Below are 15,082 nucleotides of genomic sequence, written 5' to 3' on the forward strand. Positions count from 1 at the left end.
TCTTCTGTCACGAACTTACTTAAATGGCTATCTTTGCACTGAGCCGTGAATAATAATCTTGCATCTAGTGAAATTGTAATCAACATTTGAATTACTGCCCATGGAACGTCAAGAGTCGTTCTATAGTTGAGTAAAGTAACAATAACTGAAGGTATGGATGGACTGACTGCCTGCATTGCTTGTCCAAGAAATGCTTTTTATGAATTACAGTTGAATCACTACTCATGGAAAGTCTGAAAAGTTGCTCCAGGAAGTTCCATGCAGTCGATTAAAGTATAGCCTCATAATTGTAAACTTAGGTATATATCAACATAATTATTGGCTGATACCTGCTTGTCTATACTATAGGACCAGCTTTTCTGACTTTCCGAGAGCAGTGATTCGTAAACGGAAACCCAGAAAATATATTCAGTGCACTGAATATATTTTCTGGGTTGCACTGAATATATTTTCTGGGTTTCCGTTTACGAATCACTGCTCTCGGAAAGTCAGAAAAGTTTCTCAGCAAGTTCCCAGTCGATTAAAGTAACCTCAGAAGAGTGTATCAACGTATTGGCTGCTACCTGCTTGTCTAAGACCAGCACTAAATATATTTTCTGGGTTTCTGTTTACGAAGCACTGCTCTCGGAAAGTCAGAAAACTTTCTCAGCAAGTTCCCAGTCGATTAAAGTAACCTCAGAAGAGTGTATCAACGTATTGGCTGCTACCTGCTTGTCTAAGACCAGCACTAAATCTATTTTCTGGGTTTCCGTTTACGAAGCACAGCTCTCGGAAAGTCAGAAAAGTTGCTTAGCAAGTTCCAGTTGATTAAAGTAACCTCAGAATTGTAAACTTGAGTATGTATCAACATACTGGCTGATATCTGCATGCATGTCCATAGACCAGCACTTATTTTCTGGATTCCCGTTAACAAACCACTGCTCTCGGAAAGTCAGAAAAGTTGCTTAGCAAGTTCCAATCGATTAAAGTAACCTCAGAATTGTAAACTTGAATATATATCAACATACTGGCTGATATCTGCATGCATGTCTATAGACCAGCACTGAATATGTTATTTTTCTGGATTCCCGTTAACGAACCACTGCTCTCGGAAAGTCAGAAAAGTTGCTTAGCAAGTTCCAGTCGATTAAAGTAACCTCAGAATTATAAACTTGAGTATATATCAACATACTGGCTGATATCTGCATGCATGTCTATAGACCAGCACTGAATATATTATTTTTCAGGGTTCCTGTTAACGAACCACTGCTCTCGGAAAGTCAGAAAAGTTGCTCAGCAAGTTCCAGTCGATTCAAATAACCTCAGAAGAGTATATATCAACATACTAGCTGATATCTGCATGCATGTCTATACCATGCAGCACTGAATATATTATTTTTCAGGGTTCCCGTTAACGAACCACTGTTCTCGGAAAGTCAGAAAAATTGCTCAGCAAGTTCCAGTCGATTGAAGTAACCTCAGAATTGTAAACTTGAGTAGTATATCAACATACTGGCTGATATCTGCATGCATGTCTAGACCACTGAATATATTATTTTTCAGGGTTCCCATTAACGAACCACTGTTCTCGGAAAGTCAGAAAAATTGCTCAGCAAGTTCCAGTCGATTCAAATAACCTCAGAAGAGTATATATCAACATACTAGCTGATATCTGCATGCATGTCTAGACCAGCACTGATTTTTCAGGGTTCCCGTTAACAAATCACTGCTCTCGGAAAGTCAGAAAAGTTGCTCAGCAAGTTCCAGTCAATTGAAGTAACCTCAGAATTGTAAACTTGAGTATATATCAACATACTGGCTGATATCTGCATGCATGTCTATAGACCAGCACTGAATATATTATTTTTCAGGGTTCCCGTTAACGAACCACAGCTCTCGGAAAGTCAGAAAAGTTGCTCAGCAAGTTCCCAGTCGATTAAAGTAACCTCAGAATTGAGTATAATTTATATCAAATACTGGCTGATATCTGCATGCATGTCTAGTCCAGCACTGAATATATTATTTTCAGGGTTCCTGTTAACGAATCAGTGCTCTCGGAAAGTCAGAAAAGTTTCTTAGCAAGTTCCAGTCGATTAAAGTAACTTGAGTATATCAACATAACTTATTGGCTGATATACTTAATTGCTTGTATATAGACCAGGATTGAACATAATTATTCCAGTTCCCGTTCTATAATCATGGCTCTCAGAAAGTCAGAAAAGTGGCTCGGCGTGTTTCAGTATAGAGCCAAATAACCTCTGGACAATAAATTGGGGAGTATAAGTAGGAGTTAGGTGACTGGCTGAATTAAAAATGATAATGTTAAATTCATACTAAATCTAGCTCAGTGTACAGACATAATTAATTCAGTCATTGTGCATGTAGCTAGCTAGAGTCTACTACAGACATGTGCAAGTAGCTAGCTATTATATCAAGTCTATACTGCAGACAATGGAGAGTCTACTTAAAACTAGGCTGGCCAGCTTTCTACTTACTTACATAGACTAGTAGAGTGATCAGGCAAGAGGATATCTCTGTGCAAAATCAAGGGTTAACCTTGGAATGCATTGCCCTGCTACGCCCACTCATTTACCTTTCACTTCCGCCTTTTCCGATTTCTGGCTTTCTGGTCCTACAGGCGCAGGCCCTCTTTACAACAAAAGAACAATAAAATAACAAAGGAGGGCGCTGAGCTACAGGAAATGACATCACTAAAACTAAATTCCTAAACACAGTACACAAAAACCATACTAACTAACCATTCAGTACAAGTGTTAATGTCCTTTCCACAAGATTTTGTCGAGTTTAGACTATGGCTAGCTCCAACAATTTGTGCTGCTTGTTCCTATTGTCTGTCCTCCTTCATACATCACTTGGAGCTGGTGATGAACTTATCATGGACATCAGTAAGTGGTGTTGCATGTGCACGTGCATGCTTTTCTATCAGCTTTTCTGTCAGCTGATATTATATAGCCACTGCTTGTATAGATCTACACACTATAAAGTTGGATTTGAGACTCGAGTGTGTTTAGACTCAGGGAGATGGTCTGGCCTGATTCCTGTGTGCTTACGTATGTAAAAATTATTAGGTTCTGAGAAAGTTAATAATTGCATGTTTGCGTCTGTGAGTGTAATGAAACTATATAATAACGCAGGTTTGTGTTTAATCAAAACAATTGTTTGCGATGTGCTATATAGCCGATCGTTGTTCATGCTTTCCATCACAGCACAGTATTATACAATGTGTGCATGCATAATTATGCCTCGGTGCGCATGCGCAAGCGAGGTATACGGTAGTGTGTTTGTGTGTGTGTGTGTGTGTGTGTGTAGACTGTTTCAGCTGCTCAAGGATCAATGAAGTGCAAGTAAGAGTTTCTATAGGCTTCTAGTCATGTTTTCTTGGCTTGGTATTTGTGGATTCGCAAAATAAAGCTTCATTCTCGAGTTATGCCTAGTTTTGCTTACTTGGAATGCCTTTTCAGAAGAGTTCGTAGCAAAACTTGTTCACCGAGTGTTGCTATACTCTACTTAGTAGTTAACTCTGCACTAGAACGCTAGCTATTGGTACCTGCAAGAGTGAGAAAAGAGCTGCAAGGCTCTGCTGACTTGCAGCCATTAATTTTAGACTTGAACTTTTGGCATCGATCGTTTTAACAACGATCATCGTCGATCATTACCCACTCTTTGAGTTTCCCTGTGATTCTGGATTCTGCATGCAGCAAAATTAATCATGATAATTATAATCAATGTGTGTATAAAAGCTAGCTATTAGTAGCTTTATGTTATGTAGCTTTGGCACCTCCACCGAGGCATCAGCACACGCGGTGCTTTCATTATAATTATGTTCAGGCCTTGATAAAATAATTATGCTCTATTAATTCTTGAAAAATGTGCCTATTATTATTCTCCTAAAAATGGGTTGGTACTTGATATAAGACTCATGAATATAGCTGAATCAGCAATAAACTACAATGAAACTACATTTCGATGTTCCACAGTTCCATGGTTCCACAGTTCTATGGTTCCATAGTTCCATGGTTCCACGGTGGAACAATGGAACCGTGGAACGCTTGGAACCGTGGAACCATGGATGTGGAACCATGGAACGCTTGAAACCATGGAACAGTAGGAACCATGGAACGCTTGGAACTATGGAACCATGGAACTATGGAACCATGGAACGCTTGGAACCATGGAACCATGGAACCGTGGAACAATGGAACCGTGGAACCATGAAACTATGGAGCCATGGAACCGTGGAACAATGGAACCGTGGAACCATGCATGGAACCATAGAACCATAGAACCATGGAACTATGGAGCCATGGAACCGTGGAACAATGGAACCGTGGAACCATGGAACCGTGGAACCATGGATGTGGAACCATGGAACGCTTGGAACCATGGAACGCTTGGAACCATGGAACGCTTGGAACTATGGAACCATAGAACCATGGAACTATGGAACCATGGAACTGTGGAACCATGGAATGCTTGGAACCATGGAACCATGGAACAATGGAACCATGGAACTACGGAACCATGGAACCATGGAACCATGGAACAATGGAACCATGGAACTACGGAACCATGGAACCGTGGAACCATGGAACCGTGGAACCATGGAACCGTGGAACGGTGGAACTGTGGAACCATGGAACTGTGGAACCATGGAACTGTGGAACCATGGAACTGTGGAACCATGGAACTGTGGAACCATGGAACTGTGGAACCATGGAACTGTGGAACCATGGAACCAGGGAACGCTTGGAACTGTGGAACCATGGAACGCTTGGAACCGTGGAACTGTGGAACCATGGAACGGTGGAACCGTGGAACCGTGGAACGCTTAGAACGGTGGAACCATGAAATCGTGGAACCATGGAACCATGGAACGCTTGGAACGGTGGAACCATGGAACTATGGAACCGTGGAACCATGGAACGCTTGGAACGGTGGAACCGTGGAACCAAGGAACCATGGAACGCTTGGAACGGTGGAACCATGGAACTGTGGAACTGTAGGAACTATGGAACTATGGAACCGTGGAACCATGGAACTGTGGAACCATGGAACTGTGGAACCATGGAACGCTTGGAACCATGGAACCATGGAACCGTGGAACAATGGAACCGTGGAACCATGGAACCGTGGAACCATGGATGTGGAACCATGGAACGCTTGGAACTATGGAACCATAGAACCATGGAACTATGGAACCATGGAACTGTGGAACCATGGAATGCTTGGAACCATGGAACCATGGAACAATGGAACCATGGAACTACGGAACCATGGAACCATGGAACCATGGAACAATGGAACCATGGAACTACGGAACCATGGAACCGTGGAACCATGGAACCGTGGAACCATGGAACCGTGGAACGGTGGAACTGTGGAACCATGGAACTGTGGAACCATGGAACTGTGGAACCATGGAACTGTGGAACCATGGAACTGTGGAACCATGGAACTGTGGAACCATGGAACTGTGGAACCATGGAACCAGGGAACGCTTGGAACTGTGGAACCATGGAACGCTTGGAACCGTGGAACTGTGGAACCATGGAACGGTGGAACCGTGGAACCGTGGAACGCTTAGAACGGTGGAACCATGAAATCGTGGAACCATGGAACCATGGAACGCTTGGAACGGTGGAACCATGGAACTATGGAACCGTGGAACCATGGAACGCTTGGAACGGTGGAACCGTGGAACCAAGGAACCATGGAACGCTTGGAACGGTGGAACCATGGAACTGTGGAACTGTAGGAACTATGGAACTATGGAACCGTGGAACCATGGAACTGTGGAACCATGGAACCAAGGAACCATGGAACTGTGGAACCGTGGAACCATGGAACTATGGAACCATGGAACTGTGGAACCATGGAACTGTGGAACCATGGAACTGTGGAACTGTGGAACCATCGAACTTAGGAACTACATTGTAGTTTATTGCTGATTCAGCTATATTCGTGAGTCTTATATCAAGTACCAACCTAAAAATCCGATTATTCTCTGATTAATAAAATAAGTTAAGACGTATATATAAACACAACACACATGCAACTGATCAAGATATAATTGATTTCTGTATTTCTCGCTGACTCAGTTAAAATATTCCGACACTCAAAATTAAGTCTTCCTAAAAGAAGGGCAGCTGATCATGAGACACCTTTAGCCTTTTTACCATGAGAACATCCTTATGCAAAACTTAATGTAATGATCTTTACCAAAAATGGACATTGATGCCCAATTATTCTTGAGACACCTATTATGCTAAAATTATTCCGAGCATAATTTATCAGGGCCTATAGTTATAAGCTCGTGTTGCCCAATCTTTTACTGCCTTAAGATGACATGATTATGTTCGCAAGTATTAATTTCTGCTATTTCTGCGAATGAGAGTAAAATTGCAAAAATGTGTACTCGCAGATTATTGGAAATTGCAATGAATCTCATTAAAATCACAACTTGCAAGAATTAAAATATGTCGCCTTAAGGTATATTAGATTCCATTCGAGTGTATTTAGCAGGGAACTATAAGCTATAGTACCGGAACTATAAGCTATAGTACCGGTACTATAGATTGCTCTGGGCTACAAACTACAACATTATACATTGTATTGTCATTTACAAGAAAAAAAATTATTGTAGCTAGATGCTTTGTCTAGTAACATAATAACAGAACTAGAATGGAAGAGAGAAGCTCTAGAGTATTTTTTGGCTTTGTTTGAGAGTAGTATATAGGAGCCGCTCGTTTCTTGTGCATTGTGCTGTACTTTTTTGCTCCAAGGCTGCATGGGGGAGGAGCTGGATGTATGGAAGTGCTGGGGTTCTAGCTTTGGCTTCTTCCTTTGGCTTTGTTCAAGAGTAGTATAGAGCCGCTCATTTGCTGGGCTTGTTTGCTGCAAATTCTTGCTTAGATGTCTTCCTTTCGCTTTGTGAGAGTATAGTACAAGCTGCTTGTTTCTTGGAAAGTATTGTTTGCTGCAAAACTGGTGGAGGAGCTGGATGTTTCCGTTTTGTGGGTGGAGCTAGGTCCAGGACTATAATTTTATAAACTGAGGTGGAGGAACATGGTTGACTTGAATAGAGACCACAGATTTAGTAGAGACACAGATCGAGATACCAACTTCAGATATTATAGTTCAAAAGAAATGATGCAGTTGCTAGGTTGACTGTTGCTAAAGTAAAGTTAGTGAGTAAATTAAGTAAAGTTCAACCATTCCTCGTGAAGATTCTGTCGAGTTTAGACTATGGCTGGCTCACAAAGATTGTGTTGCATGAAATGATCCCACCCTTAATACCAGTAGTGCAATGGTCTTGTATCAGCTGTATCTATATAATAGTTAAGCACTTTTTTGGAGGTGTCTATATGGGATTTAGAAGTTCAAAGGTACTGATTATATAAGGTACTACAAGTGGCTGAGGGCTTCATCACATATATATAGAAACTGACAAAACAGTGTCTAGATGCTATGCGCATGCGCAAACCTTGCCTTCGAGGCTTGACTACAATTACTTGACAACGGAATACTAGGTATACTAAGTAAATTGGTATACTAGTATACCTGCTCTGAGGCACTTTTTCCATGATCTTATCAACAAGGGTCTAAACATATATTAATTTGAGTGAATCCTTATTTCAGGTAATGATTCATAACTGCTAGAAAATTCAAAACCCTTGCAGATCCCAATGCTCCAAACACCAGAGGAAGCAGATTTGCTCTTGCCTTCATGCAGAATCACGCACGAACTGCAGCCGTCACTGAACAACAAATCGGTCTTTTCCTCACCACTGAACAGGAGAGCTCACGTTTCACCTTAGAGACACGATGGCCGGGAGTGATTGGAGCAGGATTCACTGAGACCTCTCCTGGATCTGGGCTATGGTCCCGCATGGAAATCGCTCGAAGAGGAGAATTCACTTTCATTAATCTGCCGGCAGGAAGTGGTGGCCAACCAGACATAGCCGTGCAAAACAATGGAGAAATCGATGAAGCTGAAAGACAAAAGGGATTGTTTATAACAGCAGAAAATGCAAACGATGAGCTCACTATATATGTGCTTAGTGATGAATTGGTTTCCACTGATGCGTACATGGCTATCAACTGTGTCGAGTTTCCAGGTGCGACATATTACAAGTACTTCATCTTTTCATCTGATATATTCGGTGGAGAAAGATTTGAGAGTCGATTTCTCTTTACTCCTTGTCGAGATGACACTACTGTCAGTGTACAAGCCTCCCAAATCCAAACCCATCCCGCTTGGGTGCTACCGAGTTCTGGCAACCCAAGTGCTCGAGTCGAAGCAACTTATGGGAGGGCTTTCAATCGTTTTGATACTGTGATGATCAGCAATCTTGACGATCTTACTGGCTCTATCATCACTTCTGACAAGCCATTGGCTGTATTTTCTGGGCATCAATGTGGAACTCCTACTGATGACGGAACTTGCGACTATCTTGTAGAACAATTGCCACCTCATCCAACATACGGTGACCTGTTTTTCATGGCTCCCTTTGCTGTCAGACAAAGCGGTGAACTGTACAGAATTGGATCCCTTGGGGCTGGAGCACAAGTAACAATCAATTGTGAGTGTGCAGCAAGTTCAGCTGATGGGAATAATCGAGTTGGACTGGTTAGCGCTGGAAATAGTGTTTACACGGCCACAGTGGGTGCAGGACAATACGCTGAGTGCCAGACACCTCAGAGTGCTCAGACCTATTGTTGTGTTACGTCCTCTCAACCCGTTACTATGGCTGCTTTCACACTTGGAAACTTGATTGACAACCTTCAAAACATTCCGGATCCACCACTTCCTTTTAATCCAATTGGAGATCCAGCCCTCGTTTACATACCACCAGCTAGCTCTTATTTGAATAGTTATAGTCTCAGTACAGCCAATAATTTGACTACTCAGTTCCAGGGATTTCTAAGCTACATCTTGCCCACTCGCATCTTCGATAATTCCCTACAAGATCGGCAGAGGTTTCGTGTAAATGGAGAAACATACATTCCCGACCAATACGAAGCCATCAACTGTTTAGTGGATGGTTCAAATGAGGTGTGTGCTTACGGAGCTACCAGATTTTTGGGCGTAGGTAATTTTGACATTTCTTACGACAACATTGAAGGTGGAGCATTTTGGGGATTTGCATATGGCTACGCTCGAGAGGTTTCATTTGCTTATCCTTTGCCTTTTGAAATGGAGCCAGTTGGACGTAAGATTTCGGAAATTCTTGTTGTTTTATGTTAATATTACTCTTTGTTTATGTATAGTGGCCTGGATTCGAGCAGTGGATCAAGTTGTACTGGAAACTGTTGGAACGGTTGATCTCATGTTTAGTATCACCCGTGGTGATCAGTCAGACCGTAGTAGAGCATTTGCTGAGACTCAAGACCTCTCAGCCATAGAAGGTATTTAGTTCATATACCATTACGCAGTTGAGTTTGCTTTTATTGTCAATGACTTCCATGCATGCAGGCTCTGATTATAATGATCCTCTGCCACAAAGAAACGGTGGGCCCGAACAAAATGGCAACCTGCGATGGGGCAGAGGTGCTATGACCCCTAACATTCCATACGTAGTCACTATTTTGGATGATGACACTCCAGAGCCAGTGGAAGTGGTGGAGGTGATTGTGCAGTGTGTTGCAGGAGAGAACTGCTACCTGCCCAGAACTCGGTACACCATAACCATTATTGATGACCAAGGTGAGTGGATGTGCAATAGCTAGTATTGGGCAATTGTAAACACTTGCATGCAGTGCTCCATGTTAATTATTGTGCATGGGTGCTTATCATGTGGGGAATAGACAATAATAATTATATAGTTTGGCTATATAGAAGCATCAAAAATTGACATGGCTTGCAGTGATTGTCACTATAATATTATGCCAGGACATCCCTGGGGATAGTATACACTCTATAGTTGTTTGGCAACAGTTATTATTACCTTGGTGGAAGTGCACACATCACAATAATGGCTACAAAGTGGCATGCATTAATTCAGAATCAGTTGCTTTTGTTTAATTACCTACATTGTGGGATACTGTATATTGCCCACCCCTTATATAGGTGCCTGTCTTGACCTACCTGCTTTCTCTGGTGGCTCCATCTCATACGACTTTAGGATTTTCACAGAGATTAATGGTCGACCATACGGAACAGTTGCCACGTATGAGTGTGATAATGAAACTTTATTAGGAGAAGCTACAAGGACTTGTGAGAATGGAGTGTGGTCAGGAAGTGTACCAAACTGTGGGAGTAAGTCAGTATTTTGTAAATCAATCTTTCTCTCTTTAAATAGTGATCAGAGTCATGTTTACGTTTGCTTAATTTGCACTATTTCCATTACGGTATAATTATATCTGGTTATTTTCAAGGCGCTACATTTTGAGGTTTTCAAGGATTATGCTTATAACAGGAGTGTATGAAGAGGAGTATACCCCTAACCCTAGTATCCAATTGTAGCAGTTGTAGTGTAAACCACGTTACGGTACAAGTATGTCATACCACGTCACTATCAGACCGAATCTTAAGTGGGTGCGTAGGTGTAGTGGTTAATTAGTTAAAAATGATATCAGCATACACGCATGTGGTTTGTACCTCCAGCCCACTTATTCATGGCTAACAGTTTACACAACTACAAGTGTTAGTGACGGATTCATTCCAAGATGTAGAATGGAATGTGCGTGGGAGTTGAATACTCCTCTTCATACACTCCTGCTTATAATGATCTCCAACCTCGAAAAATTAGTGCCTCGAAAATCGGTATTGAACCCAGTATTGAAACCTCTCTACTGTAGGGGTGTGATTGTTTGAATATCTATCCTCAAAAATGTAATCCGCGAAATGCGAAAATGTATAGAAATAACCCGCTATAATTATGGTATTATTCTGTATAAATAAGTTTAACGTCCTCACCACTATATTTAAAATTAGCCTCGTTACCAGGGCAATTTTTCTCTAAAAGAGCAGAAGGGAGAAAAATAGTCACTAATATAGCAAGAGCTTGAGGCCAGGTTTCACGAGAGTGAGGTTCCTTTTCCTTCACACAAGCAGCTCATACTCACAAACCTAAGTCATTTAACATGATTTAATTGATGCCATTGGCTGTAGGTAACATGATCAGCAATAATTCCAATTTTATCTGCCAAACAACACCTAAAACGCCATATCTGGCCGTAACAAAAATACATTAAATTCCCAGCCAGAACTGACCAGTATACGAAATAGCAGAGTAGCCGCATTTCAGAGCGAGCTAGCAATCCGTGCCAAATGAAACTACCGGTATATCGAGGTTAGAGAGGCAGATTAGCAAAAAAGTTTACTGTACATTCCTCTTCACTATAATTATAAATTATGTACTAGTTAATGCACGGTTGCGTTCGCCGAGTGCTACATGATGCTTCGAGAACTTCCGCGAGGCCAATAATATCCATAGAGCACGAGCGTAAAACAGTGCATTAACTAGTTTGTATATAGTTTTTAGCTTCTTGCCAATACTAATACCTATCGGCTCTAGTATAGAGCTAACTACTAAGTAGAATAGCAATTAACCTTCTATGAAAAAATTTTGCTATTCCTGATTCTGGAGAGACTGCAATAGCCTTCAACGTACTGGTAAGCAAAACTAGCCTTTACTCGAGAATAAAGCCTTTGTTAAGCATTGCTAGAAGCTTATAGAATCGCTTATAGCTGTACTCACATTGCAACCATGGAGCAGTACGTTGTAGCTATCGTAAAATTCTATGGCTTAAAAATCAATTATTTTGAATACCAACCGTGTTCTAACTACCCCAGCCGTGCTGTAACTACCAAACTGTTCCAAAAATGCCAACCATGCACAGAATAATAGAGCAGTCTGTGGTTACTATACAGTTGTAGATCCTAGTAGTCTATGGCATTTGTTAGCATATTGATCTTTGTAAAAAAAACTACATGGTTTGTTGTGACTATAATATAGTGCTTCATGGCACTAATAATTATAGTAATCAATATGGGGTGCCAAATGTGTCAAAATTAAAAAAATTGCCTGTATTTATATATCTATGTGTGTATTTATAAATCTACGTCTGTATTTATAAATCCATGCCAAGATTTATATATCTATACTCAGATTTATAAATCTATTCTCCAGATTTATATATCCATGCTCAGATTTATATATCCATGCTCTGATTTATATATCCATGTCCAGATTTATGTATCCATGCCCAGATTTATAAATCCATGTCCAGATTTATATAGACCACACCCAGATTTATATATCCATGTCCAGATTTATAAATCCACACCCAGATTTATATATCCATGTCCAGATTTATAAATCCACACCCAGGTTTATATATCCATGTCCAGATTTATAAATCCACACCCAGATTTATATATCCATGTCTAATCCACACTCAGATTTATATTATAATGCCAGTCATGTGATACTCACGTGATTAATAGCTAGTGCAAAGGTAGCCTCGAATCCAGGCCGATTAATATCGGCCTGGTCTCGAGGCTAGTGCAAAGGAGGCTGGAACCACTTGACCTTAGCTGACCCCCACTTGCAAAATAGCTTATACAGCACAAGGGCTTGAAGTACATGATTGTCTAGTGACCTTAATTATAGCTAAGGTCAACTGGTTCCAGCCTCCTCTGCAACCTATAATTAATCATGTGAGTATCACTTGACTGACATTATAATATAAATCTGGGTGTGGATTTATAAATCTAGACATGGATAAATAAATCTGGGTGTGGATTTATAAATCTGGACATGGATATATAAATCTGGGTGTAAATATATAAAAATCTGGACATGGATTTATAAATCTGGGCATGGATATATAAATCTGGACATGGATATATAAATCAGAGCATGGATATATAAATCTGAGCATGGATATATAAATCTGGAGAATGGATTTATAAATCTGAGCATAGATATATAAATCTTGGCATGGATTTATAAATACAGACATGGATTTATAAATCTGAGTATAGATATATATATTTGGACATGGATTTATAAATCTGAGTATAGATATATAAATCTTGGCATGGATTTATAAATACAGACGTGGATTTATAAATACACACATAGATATATAAATACGGGCAATTTTTTTAATTTTGACACATTTGGCACCCCATAAATCAATATTAATTTTGAGGCACAATAGTGTTACAGTTATCGGCTTGTTTTCACACTGTTAACCAACTTTACATCCTTTTAAAGTGGTGTCTGAATGTCCGACACTGGCACCTATTCCAAACGGAGCAATTACATATGATCCCGATATGACCGCTCCTTTTGAAGTGGATACAGTGGCTACTCATAGATGTGATGATGGTTTCATTCTAGTGGTCGGATCTGAGACTCGAGTGTGTTTCAACACAGGGATATGGTCTGGCCTGATTCCTGTGTGCGGAGGTACGTATTATAGATTCGTTAAAGCAAATTATTTAATTATCTCTCTTATCATGTTTGTTTTTATGTCATGTCAAAAGTAAAATGTCAGTAACACCGTTAACGAACCCCCCTTTCCCCAATTCCTGGATCCACCCCCGATGCCCACACTGTGTGCATGTAATCAAACCTATTGTTGCAATGCAATCGTTGTTCAAGCATATATCTGCTCGTGTTAATAGTCCTATTTGTTTAAGAGCCTGGAATTTTGATTGCTTTTTGAACGCCCACTAACTACTTCCTGTATAACTTCCGCAGTAAAATTGTGCTGAGCTGGCACGCCCTTTTACATTGAAGTCATTGTAAAATTGTATAGTAGGTATCTTCAAGACCAGCTAGCTCACTGACAGTTGACAAACACTCTCTGGGACAAAAACCATTGTGTAGCTCTTACTTCAATATTTCACAAACTTCCTTTTTTTAGAATAATAGCACATGCATTGCAGAATGCAGAAGCTGAAAAAACGCATTGATTTTACAATGTGTAAAAGGGTGTGCCAGCTCAGCACAATTTTACTGCGGAAGCTATACAGGAAGTAGTTAGTGGGTGTTCAAAAAGCAATCAAAATTCCAGGCTCTTAAACGAATAGGACTATTGCCCAATCTTTTGTGCATACAACTTATTATTTTTACAGCAAAGCTATGTCCAGAACTGGCACCCATTTCAAACGGAGCTATTACATATGGTCCTGATATGACCGCTCCTTTCGAAGTGGATACAGTGGCCACTCATAGCTGTAATGATGGTTTCATTCTGGGTGTCGGATCTGAGACTCGAATGTGTTTAAATACAGGGATATGGTCTGGCCTGATTCCTGTGTGCCGAGGTACGTATTATAGATTCATTATTTAATTATCTCTTTTAATTATCATGTTTGTTTTTATGTCATGTCAAAAGTAAAATGTCAGTAACACCGTTAACGAACCCCCCTTTCCCCAATTCCTGGATCCGCCCCCGACGCCCACACTGTGTGCAAACCTATTGTTGCAATGCAATGCAATCGTTGTTCAAGCATATCTGCTCGTGTTAATTGCCCAATCGCTATTCTTATTATTTTTACAGCAAAGCTATGTCCAGCACTGGAACCCATTTCAAACGGAGCTATTATATATGGTCCTGATTTTACTCCTGATTTTGATATTGGAACTAGGGCTACATATAGCTGTAATCCTGGTTTCTTTCTGGTCGGAATTGCAACTCGAACGTGCTTAATCTCAAGTACTTGGCTGGTCAGCCTCCTGTGTGCCAACGTAAGAGTTTCTTGTGATATAATTATAGGCTCGGCAAGAATAGAGCTGCATGAACAACGAGTCGATTGGCTAGCACATCGCAAACAGTTGGTTTGATTACACACAATCTGCGTGTGCATGTTCACACTTACAGACGCATCAGGGGCGTAGCCAGACTTTTGACACAGGGGTTTCCTTTGAAAAACTAGCGGCGCGGTAGTGCCGGGAAATTTTAGCCACGCCCACTTCCGGTGCCACACCTTTTTGATTGGGGCACACCTACTGGTTACACCTACTGCTCATTGTTTGTAATGACTTTTTTTACATGTTTGTGAGAAGCTAGCTAGACTGTCTAGCTAGTCTAGCTAGCTATAGACATTCTAAAAGGCAGGTGT

General features: G+C 40.7%; 1 protein-coding gene across 1 annotated transcript; it reads left to right on the plus strand.

The window, feature by feature from the left end:
* Window positions 1-2,725: 2,725 nt before the first annotated feature.
* Window positions 2,726-14,907, plus strand: LOC135336411 (uncharacterized). The gene is made up of 9 exons (XM_064532174.1): window positions 2,726-2,885; window positions 7,680-9,212; window positions 9,271-9,408; window positions 9,476-9,706; window positions 10,070-10,258; window positions 13,227-13,421; window positions 14,093-14,284; window positions 14,521-14,708; window positions 14,842-14,907. Exons 1-9 carry the CDS (start codon window positions 2,792-2,794, stop codon window positions 14,905-14,907), a joined length of 2,826 nt encoding a protein of 941 aa, XP_064388244.1. The 5' UTR covers window positions 2,726-2,791.
* Window positions 14,908-15,082: the final 175 nt, after the last annotated feature.

The sequence above is a fragment of the Halichondria panicea genome, chromosome 5 (genome assembly GCF_963675165.1).
Source record: "Halichondria panicea chromosome 5, odHalPani1.1, whole genome shotgun sequence".
In the NCBI taxonomy this organism is placed as follows: Eukaryota; Metazoa; Porifera; class Demospongiae; order Suberitida; family Halichondriidae; genus Halichondria; species Halichondria panicea.